General features: G+C 39.3%; 1 protein-coding gene across 1 annotated transcript in view; it reads left to right on the top strand.

Moving 5' to 3' along the window:
- Positions 1-20668, top strand: part of CNTNAP2 (contactin associated protein 2) — a 719384-nt gene that overhangs the window by 466005 nt on the left and 232711 nt on the right. The window contains exon 8 of the mRNA XM_042834307.1: positions 8724-8895. Coding sequence (XP_042690241.1) covers positions 8724-8895 — 172 coding nt within the window. The remainder of the gene's footprint in view (positions 1-8723; positions 8896-20668) is intronic.

Raw genomic sequence — 20668 nt, forward strand, 5'->3', positions numbered from 1 at the left:
ACAGAGAAGGACCTGAATGTCCTGGAGGACAACAGGTAGGCCATGAGCCAGCACTGTACCTTGTGGCCAAGAAGGCTAGTGGCATTCTGGGGTGCATAATATATTAAAAAAGGTGTGGCCAGCAGGTCAAGGGAGATGATCCTTTGTCTTAAATCTGCCCTGGTGAGGCCATATCTGGAATGGTGTGCTCAATTCTGGACTACCAATTAAAAAAAAAAAAAACAACAAAAAGACAGGTATCTCCTAGAAAGGGTTCAGTGGAAGTCAACAAAGATTGTTATGGGTCTGGAGAATCTTCCGTATGAGAAAAGTGTGAGACCTGGGACTCTTCCTTCTGGAGAAGAGAAGGCTGAGAGGGGATCTCGTATTTTTATTTTTAAATAACTTAAGAGTGAGATTAAAGGTAATGGTGCTGGACTTCTTTTTTCAGTGATGCGTGTCAATGGAACAAGGGACAATGGACAGAAATTGGGACCCAGGAAGTTCCATACTAAGATGAAGAACTGCTTTGCTTTCTGAGGGACCCAGCACTGGAGCAGGCTGCCTGGAGATATTATAGATTCTCCTTCCTTAGGCATATTCAAGATTCACCTGGATATCTACCTACATGACCTGCTCTAGGGAACCTAATTTAGTAGGAATGTTGGACTCCATGATATCTAGATATACTTTCCAACCCCTACAATTCTTTGATCACTTGTACAGTTTGTTTAGCTTATTTCACGCTTCTTGAGCAGTAAGCTTCTAGTTTTGCAAAGTTATTGCCTGTGTTCTACTGCATACTATAGACACTGTTCTAGTTCAGTTGAAGTCAGTATGAAAACATTACGTGAATGTAGGTAGGTAGCTGCATTTAGCTTGCCTTTTACTAATGTTTCCTGTTTCATAACACATGAAACACCAGTTGCATCTTCAAAATAGGATAATCAATATGCAAAGGATTTGTGGTTTTTTTTTGTTTTTTTTTGTTTTTTTTTTGTGGGTAAAAAAGAAAATCATCTTCTGTATATTATGTATATTATGTATAGAAACTTAAGGATCACTTGGCTCTTCAGTGGTGTTACACTGCTGCTTTCTAGAGGAATAATTTTTCCTTCTCTTCATTCTGGATAGCAAAGACCTAGGGTGTATAATTGAAACACCATGCAGATAAAAATCAGTCAGATCTGAGATTAGATACATGCCAGATAATGCCTCACAAATTATCATTGCTGAGCAGTTAAAAAACGAACCTCCCTTTAAAAAATCTAGTACAAGACACTACTCTTAGGCCACATCTCAGAAACAGCTGGTGCATTAGATGCTTATTCTATTTTGACTATATTTATTATTATATCACTGAGTACATTCTTACTTACACTTCTGTTCTTATAATTTTCTTCCTATAATCTTACTCAGGCAATTAGAAGAGAAGCATAATAAATCTTGACACTGGCAAAGAAATACTTCTTTCTCTTTTTGGGTGTCTTATTAAATATATCGCGATTTTTATTGTATTTCATATATTAAAATTGCATAGAAAATTGCATGGGTCCAACAGCATGAAAAAGTAGGATGATTGTTCTAATGGAAAACAGCATGAATGAAAACAGTAGATCTTAAAGTTTTTGGATGTTTGAACTTAGACTTTTAGCTGTTTTTGAGTTTGGAATGACAGACTGACATCCTGGGAAAAAAAATTTCCTTGTACTCTGGCTAAAATTAAGATTCAATCCATATCTGACCTTTGCAGGATAATCCATCTTTTTGTGGGCTTCAAATATGGAAAAAAACTGGTAATTTTCAGATTTAGTAGAGGAAAAATGCAGAAGGATGTCAGAATTTCAAGATAAGACAGTTAGAGGTGTATTTAGCAGTTTGATTTGTCTACATTACACTGCATTAGTAGTTCAAAAATGTACATTTTTCTTGTCTGCAAGCAAGTCCTTCCCAGTGACAGCATTGCTATCAGGTTCTTTATAGAATTTCATTTAAAATTTGACTAAATGTAGGAAGAATGAGCAAGCAAATCATCCCTCTGTAACAGAAGGCTCGAAGGGAAAAGCATTATTGTGCATTGAAATAACAATTACAATCTATGGGATCTCTTACAGATCTAAAAACAGTCTTGCCCTCACTGACTTGTGCTGGAGTTACCTGAAGTGTCTATATCTGTCCAGGCTCCACCAAAATAAGTAGGTACACCTAATAGATTGAAAACATCATATCTATTCTATATACAGTTAAACTTGTTGCTTACATAAGTTAGCATGCCATTGTTAACTTACAAATTAAGCTAAAGGTAAAAATAAAAACTCAATGAGGTGTTTTCTTTTTATAACACCATACTTATTAACTGCAATTTGTGAAAGCTATGGCAGCAATATTAAAGAACAGAAAAAATAATTATTAGGGAAGGCTGTTCATGAGAGCAAAGGAAGTATATGGTTGAAAATAAACATGTGTTTCCTTATCCCACGGATAGGGAAATATTTCCTAAATTATCTCCTTGCAGTATTTCTAAAATGGTCTCATTTTTATTAGCTATGCGTTATGTTAATAGAATACTAAAATGCCTTGTTTCACGATCAGCCTCACCATTTATGTAAGGAGTTATACTGCTACTTAAAAATTAAAATCACCCTTTTCCAGTTCCTTACAACTGGAAACAACCATGGGAGATGGGCAAGTAAAGAGATACGAGTAAATAAATTATACTCTTCATCCATCGGTACTGCATGGGAACTGTTGAATCACAGCCTGAACCTCTGATTGATCACCTGAGGCAAGCAAGGAGTCAGCCATGGGAGTGCAAGTGAAGACAGTTCAGCTGTGTGACTGGAAGGGTGGAGCCTGGCTGCACCTCTTCTAGACCCCATTTTAGGGCTGACTGCCTTTGGGGAAGGATGTCTGTCTGGACGTTTCTCCTCTTGGAGTTTTTCTGTAAGGCCAGGATATGGGATGGGTAAGCTTTTCCACTCATTTCTGATTATCCCTCTCCAACACAGTAGTCTTGCCAGATATATGCTCTCTGAAGACCGGCCTAAATTCTCTGTATGTTTGCCGATTATACATCTGTATACTGGTTGATTATACAAGAATATGTAGCAGAACTCAGAATCCTGAACTGATCAGTCTTCAGGTAGAAGCAGCAGCACTTCCAGCTTCTCTGGCCTACAACAATCAGTCATACAGATAAACTGGCAAACTTATTTGGTCAATATGTATCTTAATCCCAGCTTGAATTTAACCTAGCCACTGGCGTGAAAAGGAATAAAAAACTCTTTTATAAATACATTAACAGTAAGAGGAGGACAAAGGAGAATATCCACTCTTTGCTGGATGAGGCTGGGAATGTGACTACTGAGGATAAGGAAAAGGCAGAGGTTCTGAATGCCTTCTTTACATCTGTCTTTAAAAGTCAGACCAGTTATCCTCAGGATACTCCTCTCTCTGACCTGGTAATCTCGGCTGGGGAGCACACTAACCCCCCTGTGATTCTGGAGGAAACAGTCAGAGACCTACTGCTCCAACTGGACTGCCACAAGTCGATGGGGCCAGATGAGATCCACCCGAGAGTGCTGAGGGAACTGGCGGAGGTGATAGCCGAGCCGCTTTCCATCATCTATCAACGCTCCTTGTTGACCGGTGAGGTCCCAGATGACTGGAGGCTTGCCAATGTGACTCCCATTTATAAGAAAGGTCGTAAGGAGGATCCGGGGAACTACAGGCCTGTTAGCCTGACCTCGGTGCCAGGGAAGGTTATGGAGCAGATCGTCTTGAGGGAGATCATGCGGCATGTGCAGGGTGACCAGGGGATCAGGCCTAGCCAGCATGGGTTCATGAAGGGCAGGTCCTGCTTGACCAACCTGATCTCCTTCTATGATCTAGTGACCCATCTGGTGGATGAGGGAAAGGCTGTTGATGTGGTCTACCTAGACTTCAGCAAAGCCTTTGACACTGTCTCCCACAGCATTCTCCTGCAGAAGCTGGCATCCAGAGGCTTGGATGGATACACTCTTGGCTGGGTAAGGAGCTGGTTGGAGGGCCGGGCACAGAGAGTGGTGGTAAATGGAGTCAAATCCAGCTGGCGACCGGTTGTGAGTGGTGTTCCCCAGGGGTCGGTGCTGGGTCCTGTCCTCTTCAATATCTTTATTGATGACCTCGATGAGGGCATCGAGTGCACCCTCAGTAAGTTTGCAGATGACACCAAATTGGCTGGAAGTGTGGATCTGCCTGGGGGTAGCGAGGCCCTACAGAGGGATCTGGACAGGCTGGAGAGCTGGGCTGAAGCCAATGGGATGAGTTTCAACAAGGCCAAATGCCGGGTCCTGCACTTTGGCCACAACAACCCCAGGCGACGCTACAGGCTTGGGGCGGTGTGGCTGGAGGACTGCATAGAGGAAATGGACCTGGGGGTATTGATTGATGCTCGGCTGAATATGAGCCGACAGTGTGCCCAGGTGGCCAAGAAGGCCAATGGCATCCTGGCTTGCATCAGAAACAGTGTTGCAAGCAGGAGCAGAGAGGTGATTGTTCCCTTGTATTCAGCACTGGTGAGGCCGCACCTCGAGTACTGTGTCCAGTTTTGGGCCCCTCACTGCAAGAAAGATATTGAGGCCCTGGAACGTGTTCAAAGGAGGGCAACAAAGCTGGTGAGGGGTCTGGAACACAGGCCATATGAGGAGAGGCTGAAGGAGCTGGGAATGTTCAGCCTGGAGAAGAGGAGGCTCAGGGGAGACCTCATTGCTCTCTATAACTTCCTGAAGGGAGGTTGTAGTGAGCTGGGGGTCGGCCTCTTCTCTCGTGTCATTAGTGATAGGACCAGGGGGAATGGCTTCAAGCTACGGCAGGGGAGATTCAGGCTGGACATGAGGAAGTATTACTTTTCAGAAAGGGTGGTCAGGCACTGGAATGGACTGCCCAGGGAGGTGGTGGAGTCACCGACCCTGGGGGTGTTCAAGGAAAGACTGGATGTTGTGTTGAGGGACATGGTTTAGTAGGAGCTATTGGGAATAGGTGAACGGTTGGACTGGGTGATCTTTTAGGTCTTTTCCAACCTTGGTGATTCTATGATTCTATGATTCTATGATTAATCGTGTTTTGGTGTAGACTTCAGGTGTGACATTTTTTTATTTTAGTAATATTTGCCACATTACGCATCATCTGTTCTCAACTCGCAGTTGCTCCTTTCTGCCCTCCATTCATTGCTCTCTCTGTGAAGCCAGTCCAATTCTTTGTATGACACTCTGTAAAATGTATTCAGGAGCAGAATTTAAATGGTGTTCATTCCTTCTTCCTGCTGATGTTGTTATCAGGTTGTTTTTGGCCTTAACTTCCACTATCTGTTATTGACCTGTTTTCACAAACAGCAGTTTCCATGCTATTGAAGAGGGTAGTAAAGCATTGGGTTGAATATGAAAGTGAAAGAATGAATAGTAGCTATACAATTTGTCTTAGCTACTCAGAGTTCTGTGAAGTGTTTCCATAGTCAAGAGATGCACGGCTTGTTATCATCATAACAAAAGTCTGCAAAATCATTGTGTCACTTTTCATTTCATCATTTTTCAGATTTTTTACCATCTCTTTGAATAAACATATGACAGCCCATAGTTTTGCCTTTTTTGCTTGCCTGGGCTATACTGAGTGAACAGGAATTGACATAGATCACATAAAATATATAATAAAAATGCTAACTATATATATTCATGTGTATTAAAACCTAAAAAACAAGACAGGCTGAGGGAGCTGGGCTTGTTCAGCCTGGAGAAAAGAAGGCTGCAGGGTGACCTCACTGCAGCCTTTCAGTACCTAAATGGAGCCTACAAACAGGAGAGGAGTCAACTCTTGGAAAGGGTTGATAACTGCAGGACAAGGGGAAATGGTTTTAAGTTGAGGGAGGGGAGATTGAGGTTGGATGTCAGGGGGAAGTTCGTTAGAGAGAGAGTGGTGAGGTGCTGGAACAGCTGCACAGAGAGGCTGTGATGCCCCGTCCATCCCTGGAGGTGTTCAAGGCCAGGTTGGATGGGGCCCTGGGCAGCCTGGGCTGGTATTAAATGAGGAGGTTGGTGGCCCTGTGTGTGGCAGGGGGTGGGAGATTCATGATCCTTGAGGTCCCTTCCAACCCTGGCAATTTTGTGATTTTATGACCTCATAATCAATATCTGTAATTCTAATGAACTCCTAGAATTGGTGATGATTCAGACCCTTCTACTTCGTGAAATGCACAGATTTGATGACAATTTGTGTGACGTATCTATTTTTATGTCTTTCGCATATAAGTTTTCTTGATGCCAGATGCAATGATATTTCATCAAACATAAGTTACATCATCTTTTACTGATCTTATAAGTCCCTCTTCCAGTCATCATTGGGGCACCATCAGTAGCTAGACCAGATAGATTGGCAAAGGCTAAATTGCTTTAATATAGTTTTTACTGCTTTATACAAATTTAGTTGTAACTTTCATGGCACCAAAGAAGCCATTTCCTCAGTGTCACTGTATGTTATCAGTACCTCTAATGAAATCTCATGATGAGCTATATCTGTAGCATCAGTATTTTTATATATTGCCAGAGCATAAAATTTGAAATTATCAGCTTTACTCTCCAAGTCTACTGAAAAAAATGTTTCCTGTTTCTTTATCAGAACACACTTTATCTGTCGTGCTTTCCATACCTTGCTTAACAAACTCACAGTGAGGGAATGGTTTTGATTTTTTTGCAGTAGGATTTGCTGTCATGTAACTTGTTTTTAAAATGGAGTCTGTTTGAGTTTTAACTTTCTAAAAATATTTTGTTGATGAGACTGACTTTCATCAGTTCTGCTGTTTTGTGTTTACGAAGAATTTCTACTATGCATTGAGTTTGGCAGTATGTTTCTGCATGTAATGTAATCTTTGAAAACTGCAATCTTTGAAAACTAACAATTTCCTTGCAAACTAATTACTGTGCAATATTACTTGCCTTCAGTGCACTGTACCCCCCAGTGTCTAGGGCCAGGCCGTATTGCTCAGAAGGGCAGAGCTGCCAGTGTGATGACACAGCGGTAGAGGGCATGGGCTGCAGTTCGAGCTGAGCTGGGTTGCATGAAGCCCATAGGCCTTGGATTTCATATGCCTGTCAGCCCGTCTCTCTTCTTTCCTACTCTTTATGTAAATATTCTGTTTAGATGAATATGTTGAGGCCATCTACTGTTAAAAAATTGTGAGTAGTGGATAAGGCACTGCACTGCCTTTTCCAGGATATTTTTCTCAGGTAAATTGATACATTCTACTATAAAGGATATTCAGCTAAGCAGCAGCATACATTGTAAGATATTATTCTATTAACATCAGTGTCTCAAAGCTTGCTGGAGGCTCAGGTGGACTTGTTCAAGTCCAGGCAAGTCCTGGGCAAAGATTGTGAAATCCTTTGTCTGGGGGACACAGATGGACAAGGTCAGGGGCAAGGAGAGATGAGCTGCAGCTAAATGGCTGTGAAGTGCTCTTTTGTGGGGATCATCTCAGGATGATGGCCGTCTCAGGGGGTCCTCACAAGTCTCTTACTCAAGCGCCCACGGATATCACGTAGGCAGGAGGAAAAGGAAGATAAATGGGGAATCGAAAACCATGAGGATAGGTTTCTGACAACAGATTCCTCACGAAGTGATGCCTGCATGCTGAAGTAGAAAAAAAGATGTCTGCCATCACATTCCTCACTACGGAATTCCCGCATGCTGACGGACTCTCCTGGGCTGCTGCCTGAGCGCTGCTCCTTCCTCCCGCATTGGCTCCATGACCGCCTCCTGCTGCCTGCTTGCTGCCCAACGCCGCCACGTTGCTGCTGCTCCCCCGCGCTGCTTCTGCCTCGGACCTCAAACGCCGTGCAACGGGACGCTGCTGGATCCTGCTGGTGACCATCCCCGCTTTACGCAACTCTTGCTTCTTTCCTGTCTTTTCTATCGCCCTCCTTCTCTTCCCCGTCTCCCTGATTAGGATTTGTAATAAACTGGTTGGACCAACATTTGAACCGTTGTTTCTTAATCTCACGTTGGGTATACAGATATTAAAAGAACCTCATCTCCCTCCTATAAATTGGAGCGAGGCATACATACATTCTTCATTTCACTATGCTTTCACCTGAATCAAGAATCTAACTCATTCTCATCTTTCTTAAGCAACCTTCGTGAAGATTGGCGTACAAGTGAATATGTTCAGAGCAAAAATGAAAATTCTATACATTGTTCTCAGATTTTTTTCAGAAGTAGGCATGGAATTTAGGGCTAGTTCTATGTTTGTAGAAAGTTTTGAGCACAAGTATTGTATAGGAAGATTTCTTCTGCAGAAATCTGAACTGGGATGTTGTTTCATGAAATACATGTCAAAAATGTGAAGAGAAATTGCAATGTGATCCTTACAATATGCTAAAAAGATTAATCTTTTCTCAATTTCCTTAAGTTGATTTTTAAAATGAGGATTAATGAGAAACAATGACATGAGAATGGGAGACAAGAAAAGTAGCAGAAGACTTCCACTCAATATTTAAATTAAAAAAAAAAAAAAAAAGAAGAAGAATCATCAGCTATATTGTATAAATTCTTGCAGGTAATTCCAGTGACTTAACAGCATACAATGAAATCTAATAACTGTACCCCATTTTGCCTTTTCTCTCTTGTCTAGAAAACATATCTTCTTCCAGTCCGAAAAAATTCTGCCTTCATTATCAGTATGCGAAGTTAATGCTATTCCTTCTGCTGCATTCCAGGGTTTCCTCTACAGATGAATGACTCGGATCACTCTCTATTTCACCATTCATTTCAAGGATGCATGCAGTTTATTCATGTGGATGATCAGCTGGTGGATTTGCAAGCAGTAGAGCAAGGCCAGCTGGGAAGCTTTGCCAATGTCAGCATTGACATGTGTGCCATTATTGACAGGTAAGTGACAGAATCACTAATATTCTAATACTGATACACATCCTACATATTCTGAAACTATACAGTGATATTGAGAGATGTTTAGATGATAAAGATGATGTCTTTAGTTTTCTAGCCAGCATGGGTTCATGAAGGACAGGTCCAACCTGATCTCCTTCTATGATCTAGTGACTCATCTGGTGGATGAGGGAAAGGCTATTATGTAGTCTACCTAGACTTCAGCAAAGCCTCTGACACTGTCCACACAGCATTCTCTTGCAGAAGCTGGCAGCCAGTGGCTTGGACAGGTATGCTCTTGGCTGGATATGGATAAGGAGCTGGCTGGAAGGCTGGGCCCAGAGAGTGGTGGTGAATGGAGCTAAATGCAGCTGGCAACCTGTCACAAGTGGTGTTCCCCAGGGGTCAGTGCTGGAGCCTGTCCTCTTCAGTATCTTGATTGATGACCTGGATGAGGGCATCGAGTGCACCCTCAGTAAATTTGCAGATGACACCAAATTGGCTGGAAGTGTGGATCTGCCTGGGGGTAGCGAGGCCCTACAGAGGGATCTGGAAAGCTGGGCTGCAGCCAATGAGATGAGGTTCAACAAGGCCAAATGCTGGGTCCTGCACTTTGACCACAACAACCCCAGGCAACGCTACAGGCTTGGGGCAGATTGGCTGGAAGATGTAGAGGAAATGGATCTGGGGGTGCTGATTGATGCTTGGCTGAACATGAGCCAACAGTGTGCCCGGCTGGCCAAGAAGGCCAATGGCATCCTGGCTTGCATCAGAAATGGTGTTGCCAGCAGGAACAGGGAAGTGATTTTTCCCCCTGTACTAACTGTGGTGAGGCTGCACATTGAGTACTGTGTCCAGTTTTGGGCCCCTCACTGCAAGAAAGGCATTGAGGCTCTGGAGCGGGTCCAAAGAAGGGTGACAAAGCTGGTGAGGGGTCTGGAGCACAGGGCTGATGAGGAGGGGCTGAAGGAGCTGGGATTGTTCAGCCTGGAGGAGGCTCAGGGGAGACCTCATTGCTCTCTATAACTTCCTGAAGTGAGGTTGCAGTGAGCTGGGCGTCGGCCTCTTCTCATGTAACTGGTGATAGAACTAGAGGGAATGGCTTCAAGCTGCGCCAGGGGAGATTTAAGCTGGATGTTAGGAAATACTACTTCTCTGAAAGGGTGGTCAGGCACTGGAATGGGCTGCTCAGGGAGCTGATGGAGTCACCGACCCTGGAGGTGTTTGAGGAACGTTTGGATTTTGTGTTGAGGGACATGGTTTAGGGAGAACTATTGGTGATAGGTGGATGGTTGGACTGGATTATCCTGTAGGTCTTTTCCAACCTTAGTGTTTTTGTGATTCTGTGGATTTTACAGTTCTTGGCGGGAAATTGCATCTCTAGTTTCTACTTTCTCAGGCAGAGGGAGTGAAAAGTGATTGTAAGCCAAATTCAATTCACATGTCAATAATACGACTGTCTTGAATAGAGAAAACTATTCTGAAAGTCACACGTTTTGTAAGTCTCTTAAATAGATGTTATAGTGATCATTTTGCAGCCAGAAGTTATTTCCTGGCTCCATTGCCTTCTGGCATCCATGAATTCCTCAGAGAACTAAAATAACCGTGCACACTTGCATTTATTACCTGGAAACTTGTGCATAAACTTGATTAAAATAATGCTTAGTTGTTCTGGTTTGTTTGTGTTTTCCTGTTTTATTTTCTGCCAGACTGAGAAGAGTAATTAAGGAGTAACTCATTAATTCCAAAATCTTAATACAGGAGCAGGCTTTTGCTTTGAGATTTACATATTAAACTTGTGTTGACTTCTGCTGCTTCTAATTTACAAGGTCTTGTTGTTTAGCAAATCTAAAACTATTAAATGAAATGTATTAGGACAGACAGGGAAGGAGTAAGTGACTTAGCTTGGCTTCTCATGATAATTACCTAAGTTTTAAATAATTGCAAGTCTGCTGGAAATTTGAACATAGTTTTTTTTTTTCTAATTTAGTTTGAAAAAAAGCAAGGATCACAAGACTGAAGAATTCTAGAATAATTTAGGTTACAAGAAGCATCAGGAGTTTATGTGGTCCAAATTTTGCTCTAAGTGAGGCCAATTTCAAAACTGCAACATTTTGCTTGGGGACATTTCCAGTCAAATTATAAGTATCTCTGGTGGTCGGAATTCCACAAATTATCTGACTCTGGATATCCTCAGCAAATGCCATAAACATGAATATTCTTCCTTTCTCCTCCTTTTCTTGAGGTTTTAATTGCTGAGTATGGTGTCATATGAGATAGAATATTCCTTTGGTCAGTCCTCTCCCTGTATTTTGCTCATCCCCAATTTACACTGGGAGACAGGATTCTGTGGAGGGAGAACCTCATTTCTGTGCAAGTTCTACTCAACAGTGGCCAAAATAATGGTGTATTCCAAAGTGCTTTAGCCACAGCGTCAACTGTACCAGCTGCCATTGAAGGATTTTAACTACATAATGTCATCCCAGTCAGAATGGTACAACAGTTTAAGGTTGAAGAGTGTGCTTTGTGGAGTGGTAGTGACTTGGTTTTGGCGTGTCAAGGACTCTTTGGGTTGTTGCTTCTCGTGGATGTGTTAAGAGTTGAAAATCAGCAAAAAGGGGAAATAGATGAAGGGCTGAAGTGAAAGAGAAGAATATGTTGTCTCCTACAATTCTAATGTTAGAAAAGGTCTCATGTTGTTAGTATTTGATAATTTGAATTGATGATTCTTATTTTGAATCTTTGATTTTTTTTTTACTGGAAATAGACTTGGAAGCAATTGTGTGAAGGTACATCTAATTTAGTCTCTGCTTTTTCCCCAGCTGAATAAACTTAAACTCAAGGAGTAGTTTGTAGTGATCCTACTTAGTCTGACAGACATTGGCATTAACTCCATCGTCAAATTGAAGCTAGTCAGAATTACCCTTTTCAATGTATTACACTGTTACTAAAAATGCCTGACATAGTGGTTTTATTACAATCAGAAATGCATTGTAATTTTGAAAAACAGAAGCTCCCTATGTGTCAAGCACTTTACTTTCAAAGTGAAGTTCATGTACATATTTCCTGATACAATATATTCTCTATTCAAGTAGTTTCGGTATTGTAATACAAAGATACGAGGAATACTAAATATATGAGGAATACATTGTGGTACATTGAACTATTAATTTAACTTACACATTTAACATGCATTTTATAATTTTACATAACAAAAATAGACATGTGTTTATAATACAGTGTTATAAGCAATACTTTTCAGATATTTATGTATATATTTATATTAAGAGATACTCCATGTTTCTTCTGCCACCTTCAACTTTGCTGTCCCCTTTTATATACGCTAAGTATATATAAATGCATAATTGATATAAAAGTACATGTAAACAATAAATACAACCACTATAAAAATTTGTGTATATGTAGCTAAAATTCAAAGCATGTCTTCTGTGCTTTCTATACATAAGCAGATTATGTGGCAAGCAGAGTAACAATTCTGTGACCACTGGAAATTAGAAGAGTGTGCATATAAACTTACAGCTCTTTTTTTGTAAGAATTGAGATGCCACCTAGTTCATTGCTTTCCCATGATCTGTTTTATTTCTTTGTAGCTTGCACTTCAAGAGCAGCTCTTACTGAGAAGTAGTAGTGTCAGGCTTTAAAATATAACTGGATTTTATAGTCTGCCTTATTTCAAGTAAGATTTTTACAATTATTCTTTTAACATGATGCCATTACATATAACTGTATTTATTGTATATTTAACTAAGTGTCATGTGCGTTGTATCTTATCTTAACTTCGTTACCTTTGAAAGAGGAGGATATTTATGCCTGTGATACTGGGATCCTTCTGCTTTTTGGAAAGAAGAACAATTATTTCACTCTACCAGGAAGAATTCATTCTTCATCAATATGGAAATGGCATTCATAGCCACGCTTCTATGAAGGCACCCACTGGGCAAGAAGATAAGCTGTCACACTGAATTATTCTTGTTGCAGACCCTCCCCCATTTGCTTGGAGGAAAAAAAACCCAAAAACTTGAAGTTGGGAATGATGGAATTTTTCATGATTAACCAGAATGGATAGGGGACTGTTTTATCTAATATATGATGAAAGTTACTCAGCATGATGAGTTCTTGTGCTGCATCAGTGTGGAGGTAACTGATACTGAAGACACGAGTTCTGCTAGCTGAATGCCCACTCAGTATGGAAAAGATTTCTGCATTTCAGTTTTCTTTTTTTTTTTTTTTAAGATGCAGGAAGAATGGTTACATTAGTGTTATGCTTATACTTGGGAATCAGAGATGCTGATCAAAGGGTTTTTTTAAAATTATTGTTTTTATTTTTAGTCCTCTCCTCTCAGATGCTTTGCTATTACATCTAGACTTACAGATTGAGATCTTATTAACAGGGAACACTGATGCTAAAGGGCATCTTTTTACCACTGGCCAAACAGTACAAGTGCTTTATGTCTGTGTGTATGTGTATATATATATAGTTAAAATGCTACAGAGGGGGGAAAAAAGAAGTCCCTCTATCTGTACCTTGACTTTAATTGTATCAGCATTGGAAGTTGTATTGTTGTCACAGTGGTCAACATGCTGTACTTCTTGTGGCAGAACAGGTCCTTGTACATCTCCTGTATGTTAACAGAGTTGTTACAGTGCAGATGGTACAGTTGTACTTAAGGATTTTTAACAGAGGATATTGAAAGAGAATTGTTCATAACCAACCTATCAGAGCTTCAGAGAACTCTTAAAGTCACCGGTCCTGATTATGGATAAAATAGAGTTCTCAGGATCACAAGGAGAAGACACTAAAATGATTTGAAAATAGTGTCCAGTGTGTTACTGTAAGTTATGTAGGATATATGCAACTCTAAAGAAAATCTGTTGGTGTACAATGCATGGGTCATTCTGTATCACAGTGAAATGAATTAGATGCTAACTTTGTGATTTCATGTTAAAGTTAATGCAAGTAGCCAGATGTGGCAGTGCATTTATGGGTGGTGATTATTGATCACCTCTGTATGACAAAATGCTCTAATCCTGTACAGATATATTGTCTATACCATGTGATTGCCAGTCAAAATCTGAAATAAGTCCTTAAATTAACCAAGTACTTCAAGCATGCTAACATATAAAAATGGCCACAGTGTAAGTGGAGACAAAACAGGGAGGTTTCTTTGAAATTAAAAATCATTTCAGTCTTACAATGCTTCACTTTTAGCTATTTACTTAAAGTTCAAGGTTCTGATCTTCCTCTCTGTTCACAAACTCTGCCAGTTCAGTGGTGAAGCAGTCAGTGAGGAGCAAGAAATTTTTCTGCAGTAATCTGCCTGAGAATCAGATGATATACGAATATTCAGACTTGCAACTGAACCTGCTTTACAGTTGATGTGTTCCCAAGACTTCCACAAAACTAAAATGAAACAGGACAAGAGAAGGGTGGAATCTATATCATGATTTCAGCCTCCCTTCCCATCAGAAGGGATGTGCCTATGCACTTCCCACAAACCCTCTCTATCTCCCTTCTTCTCTTTGGATCTGTATGTACCTCTGTACATGGAAATTTCTCTGATGTGGAAATGATGTGAAAACACTAAGGCTTTTAATAGGACCACTTCAAATGCATTTAATTCATAATCCATTTCCAGAAAAGTAACTCTACAGCCATAGGTGATGGTTCAAGTTACAGTGATGATGCTTTCATTTCTCATGTACCACAGTACGACAACTGCCATATTTAACACAGTTCAGTATGCAGCTGGAAGGTTACTCACTACAGAAATGGCCAGAAAAAGAGATTTTAATTGCCTTCCCACTTGACATTTTATCTTAGTTTTCCTCAATACTTTTTAACTGTGGAAAAAATGTCCATTCTAACACATCAAATATGCGAAATGCCAGTGAAGTGAATGAACTGAGTTTTCCTGTATGTTCACAAACTTCCTCCCTTTCATGAAGTTGGAGAAATTTGGATAAGTGTGGGTAATTAGCGTTCATCCCACTTAACTGATAATTTTTAGCTTGCAAAATCGGATGAAGACTGAGGTAAATGAGAATTAAAATTAATTATCTTATAGAGATAAAATGCAGATATACATTGCTTGATTTAAGATGCTCATGCAGCACTTTGGCATGCTCAAGAGATTGGCCGTGCCTTCCAGTTGTCCTTAATTAGAAGGGAGTTTTGAAGTTAGTGAAATATATGCAGATATATTAAATAATATTTTGGGCCTACAGGCTGGTCAAGTGAATTGCTATGAGCTGGTTTTAGCACTTCAAATAAACTATACTTAGCAATTGCATGTGTTTTGGAGATCGTAATGGTCTTTATGGTAAATCTTTCTCAGAAAGGTATTTCGTATTTGTTTTGTTTTGTTTTTTTTTTTTTTTTCTAAGATAATCTATTCCCTTGTTATAAGGCACATGTAAGGGCATGACTTATGCAGAAAGCATAGGAATGATTTTTACTAAGTGCTTATTTCATTACTTGACCTACTTAGTAAAGTTAGGGAATGTATTGTGGAGTAAATTTTTTTCAGAGATGTAGGATTCATCACTATTTATCTGAAGATAGGTCAGTGGAATACACTGAAGTAGTACTGATTAAATGTTAAGATATGTTAACATAGAATTTGAAACAGAAAGAAACAGAATTGAGTTACTGTCGCTAGTTCTAAAAAGTCAGACTGGTAGCCATTATGGATTACTTGTTTGAGTGAACATTGAATGTATAGTAACTATGGAATAAGGTATGAGAAGCGGAATGATTTCAGAATGTTTCCTCAATTTGATTTTTCCCACTTTTTCCTGAGCTCGCCAAATAAGTTAATTATGGTTATATCAACCAGGACAGTGCCATGTCTATTTTTAACAGTTGCTTGTTAAGAGTGTAGAGATGAAACTGGCACTTGCCAATGCTTGAAAGAGGAATGAAGGCAAAAAATGAACATTTAGGTAGAGTAGTAACACAGGCTGTATTGAGAACAACTTCCTCTTCATAAAAATTTGATTTTTTTAAAGTTCATTAGAAGTAATCCATGATGTTTTCATTTATATTTTTTCTTAACAAATGTGGTAAGAGATAAAACAGATTGAACAACACATTCTAGAATAGCTGAGGACACCTTGGACATAGAAGATGTGCATAAAGATGGAAGCTGGGGACCTGGAAAGGATATATTCAGGAGTAGAGGGGATAGAGATTATAAGCAAACAAAGAAATAAAGTATGTTCAGAAAGGCAACATGAAGTGGATAGATGTGCACTACTATAGAATAGAAAGGAGAGAGAAATAAGCTCTTTCTTTTCTCTAGTTCTTAGTGAGGGCTACAATCACTTTTAAACATGAGATGTTTCCCTATTTGGAACAGTATGATTAATGGCCCTGCCTGTTAAATAGCTTAATAATGTAATTAGTTGCTCTTAAACAAATTAGAATAGTTTGAAATGCGGATGATTTGAACACTTTTATACATATGTCATTTTTAATGTGTTGGTTTTTTCTATGTTCATTTATATTTCACAAGTTACTGTAGTCAGTAGCATTCAGATCTGAACTTTTCAAGCAACTCTGGGGAGCTTATACTTTTAGTCTGTCTAATCAATTAGAAATTCCCCAAATCCTCAGTTTTTCTTTGTCTTATATTTCATTCTTGATTAAATTCTCCAGAGAGAGAGAGGAAAACAAACACTATAAATCCCCATTTATATTATGAAAAGAGTGCCACTGAAATTGTTATCTAGAGCAGGTAGATCATTTGTTCTGGCTAAAACGAAAACTAAGGCTTTAGCCTGAAGTAAGCACCTCATTAACACTGAAGTATATTATTGAGAAGAAGTTGTGAAGCAGATTTATGGACAATGTGATATGCTATGTAATTTTGTGTATTGATCGAAGGTCATTTCAGAAAATGATATATGGTGAGCCTGATAAGAAAATACAAATCATGGGCCGAATATTTGCTAAGGTCACATGGAAATGAAATCTGTACAGGGATAAATACTTAAACTTTCCCTCCCCTCCTCAAAGCATTTGATTTCACAGACTTTTTTTTTTCAGAGACATTTCTCTTAAAAACTTCATGTAAGTATATACGTATTGCTTTCTCTCTCCTTCGCCATGTACAGACTGTATACCTACATGAAAAGTTTACACTGTTACAAGGGACTTTTAGACTCTATACTGTGTTAACACAAAAGAGCTCAGTTTGAAGCTCTACCTGGTGCAGTACAGAATAGATACAGGCAGAGAATAGAAAACTGATGTTAATCTCGAGGTGAGTGAGGGGAGTGGTAGATGTTGTTGTCTTAGTTTTGGGAAAAATAATAGATCCCAGAGAGCCCTTAATTTGAAAATCCTACACAAAGCAGGATCATCAATATACAACAGTTCTTCATAGCTGTTTCCATTTAAGAGAGTGAATTATCAGTATCATTCCTGGAAGGGGGAGTGATGATATTGCATCCTCATTCCCTGCCTGTCAGAGATAATCAGAATACCTGAGTTGACATGGGAGACAATCCAGTTGACTCATTTAAAGTTGGCTGCTAATCAAACTCACTCACTCTTTTATTTCTGTCAACTCCTGTCTGATTTATCCTTAAGCGTGTCTGAGCAAACTTTGCTGTTCAATTCTAGCAGCTTCAAATCCTGAAACAAGCTGTTTCAACCAGCAAGGTTGTGAGTCAGTGTGCTGCCCAGGAGCACACTGGATGTTCTGCACTGAAGATGTTATTGGTGCGTGAGAAATAAGTTGTTGCTCTCACACAGGTGCATACCTATCTTCTCTTAGTAATCTGGTAAGAACATTAGGGCAAGGATTTGAAAAAAACTCAACAGTAGCACTTTTAAAATCTTTGTTTTGGCAGAAGCTCTGGTTTTCTTTTGTCCTGTGCTGGTATGTCACCGCTGGGGACATGAATGAAATGAAGTAATCTGTAACTTTTACAAAGGTCATAACTGAAAGCTCAGTCTGGAAAGTCATTTATTGTTTTCCCTTAAATAACTTTCTGCAGGGGTTTGCTTGTATACACAGTTTGTTACATTCATGCTTAATGATTCCATCCTGTTAGAAAGAAGTAAACATTGAGCAAACCTCTACAAAGCTCTCCCTTTGACATGAAACTTGTATTCTCATGAGACTAAACAGCAAATATTGAACGGATTCCATAATAATACCTTTGAAAAAGTAGCAGTTGAAGGCAGATTGCTTAGATGACTCTCAAGTTTTTCATTCAGAAAAATGTAGCAGCCCTACAGAAGTAGGGTTTCTGCCCACAAGCTTGTGTTGGACTCCATTGAAAGTAAATTATATTAATTGCTTATTAATTTTGTTGTTTGTGGCATATCTATTCAGGAAACAGTATCAGTGGCAATTCTTTAAAGAGGAAAAGCCAGTGAAGTTTACATAGGTTGCTGCCAGCTTTAGGTGCAGGCAATGTCCAACCCATGGACTGCATGCAGCCCAGCACAGCTTGCAGTATAGCCATCCCCCTACCCTGCACTTTACAGGCAGCAAGCAGCTCTTCACCATGGAATGACCCAGGGCGTGCAACCATCACTCAGCAACAGCCAAACCATCAGTGTGCTAGTAACACTGTCAGCTGGAAAAAGGGCACAAGGAGCACAGTGCTGAGAAGTGCTGCCTCAGGTGAGGGCAAATAATTGTATGCATTTTTGGTACGCTGGCTAAACGCTGGGCTCTGAACAGCAAGGAATACACTTTCTGTTTTGATAAAGGAGTTTAAGTATAGGTTTCAAAATTGGCAGTTAGGTTTGTGACACCATCTTCAGTTCAGTTTTCACCTGCAAATTTCCAAATGGAATGTATAGAGCTGCAATAATATATTCAACTCAAAAATCTGATCACATGTCTTTATCCAACTTTCATTAGGCCTCCCTTACCAGAGAGAAATGCCCTTTGCTTCTGTCCTGGCTTTATCAGTATTTCATGTCATAACATCACACAACGGGGTTTTGAGTGCAGAAACACAGTGTACTGCAGAGCTGGGTTTCCTGTTTTTCTCTAGCAGTCTCACATGAGTTCTGATCTCCATGAGAGACATTAGAACCTACTGCATTTCCCAGGATCCTCCTCATGATTTCCAATTCCAGAGGATGGGGAAAGAGCTCTCTTGCCTTTTCCCAGAGGTGAGAGTGGAGAGCCAGCAGATAAAGACTTGGATTGACTCTCTCTCTTCTAGGTTTATTTTTGGATTTTTTTATTTATTACTCTTAATTATTCTGTATCATTTCACATTTCTTCTGATAATAATGCCTTCTGTTGGCCCATAATATCAGAGACAGGTGTTGATGGCAGTAAATGTTGAACCTTCCTACCAATATCATGTTATATTTTGTTGCCATGTAAAGGACAATCTGACAAAATAGTACAAGCTAGGGCCTAGACATGAATAATGTTGCATGCTAAGATTTGAAAGCACTTAGAGCTGCCTGCAAGGGCGCTTAAATAAAAAAAATTAATCCAAACTGACATGGTATAACAAAATTGGATATTTTCTCTAAGGTATTTTAGACTTTAGACCTATAGAGACATTTTCTTTAAAAAACACTTGATTCTTATTTCTTGAAAAGCTAATCATTGTTTGTACATTTGTTGCATTTATCTTGCTTCTCTCTTGTTATGACATTTCATCACTCAGTCAGACTTGAAGCAATTAATTGACTTCAAATTTTTTTTTTGGCACTTCAGGCTGGAACTTCAGAATTGAAACAACCTAGGAGGAATAATACAAATTTTCATTGGTCCTTTTTAGTATTTTTCATGTCACTGGTCTCATGAGTGTTGTGACTAATCTATATGACAATGTATGGATTTAATTTAATCTATATTAAGTACTATTTTAGATCACTGTTAAAAGACTGAGTCAAACAAGTTGGTAGAAAAATCTATTTGATTCATTTATCTGATTTTTTTTTTTTAATGGATGTATATAGTAGTCATTTCTAAGATAGCATAGTGAAATGACATCCAGAAAGATTGATTTGACAGTGATAAACTGTATCTGACTGTCCTATGATTGTGCTGCTGAAAGATTTTGGATTCCAGAATTTAATTTACCTTTTAATTTATCTATTTATATGAAATATATCCCACTGAATTTTGTGGAAAACTTTTATCTAGAGAGATTTTTCACTTCCATGATGAAATACTGTGAAAATTTTTCTTTAATCATTTTCAGAAATTAATGAACAAATAAGTTTTATAAACAGATCAAATCATAAGTATTAATCTAATACTGTATAGTGGTTGTAAGGAAAGATCTTTACTGTCATAGGTCATGATGCTAGGTAAATTCTAATTTTCATTCAGCCTCATAGCTTTCAAGGGTTTCTAATTTTTCACTTAAAATACTTGCTTTCTGTTTGGAAATATTACTGGTGCATTCTCCTGAATTTTTACTGAATGCTGGGTACTTTTCTGATCAAAAGCTGTCTCAGCGTTTTACAGTTGATTGTGCACATGGACAAGACAGTTTTTTCATATGGTATATCCATTAACTTCCTCTTTCGTGAACCAAGGCTGCAAATCCACTGTCAGTTATACAGAGGGTACCTATTATTTTCACTTTCCTTTTCACTTTTCTAATAAAGGCAAAATATCAAACTGCGGTAGTTTCTTGGGGGGGGAGGAAGAGGGGGGGGAGGAAATCCAACTAAAATCCAGTTTCTTTCTATTGGTAGAAGAGAGAAATAACTGCTCTTTCTCGATCTGCCTTTTCAATTTTTGCACATTTTAATTGTACA

This window comes from Centrocercus urophasianus, unplaced genomic scaffold (genome assembly GCF_019232065.1).
Source record: "Centrocercus urophasianus isolate 14NV4802_14NV808 unplaced genomic scaffold, USGS_Curo_1.0 seq_45, whole genome shotgun sequence".
In the NCBI taxonomy this organism is placed as follows: domain Eukaryota; kingdom Metazoa; phylum Chordata; class Aves; order Galliformes; family Phasianidae; genus Centrocercus; species Centrocercus urophasianus.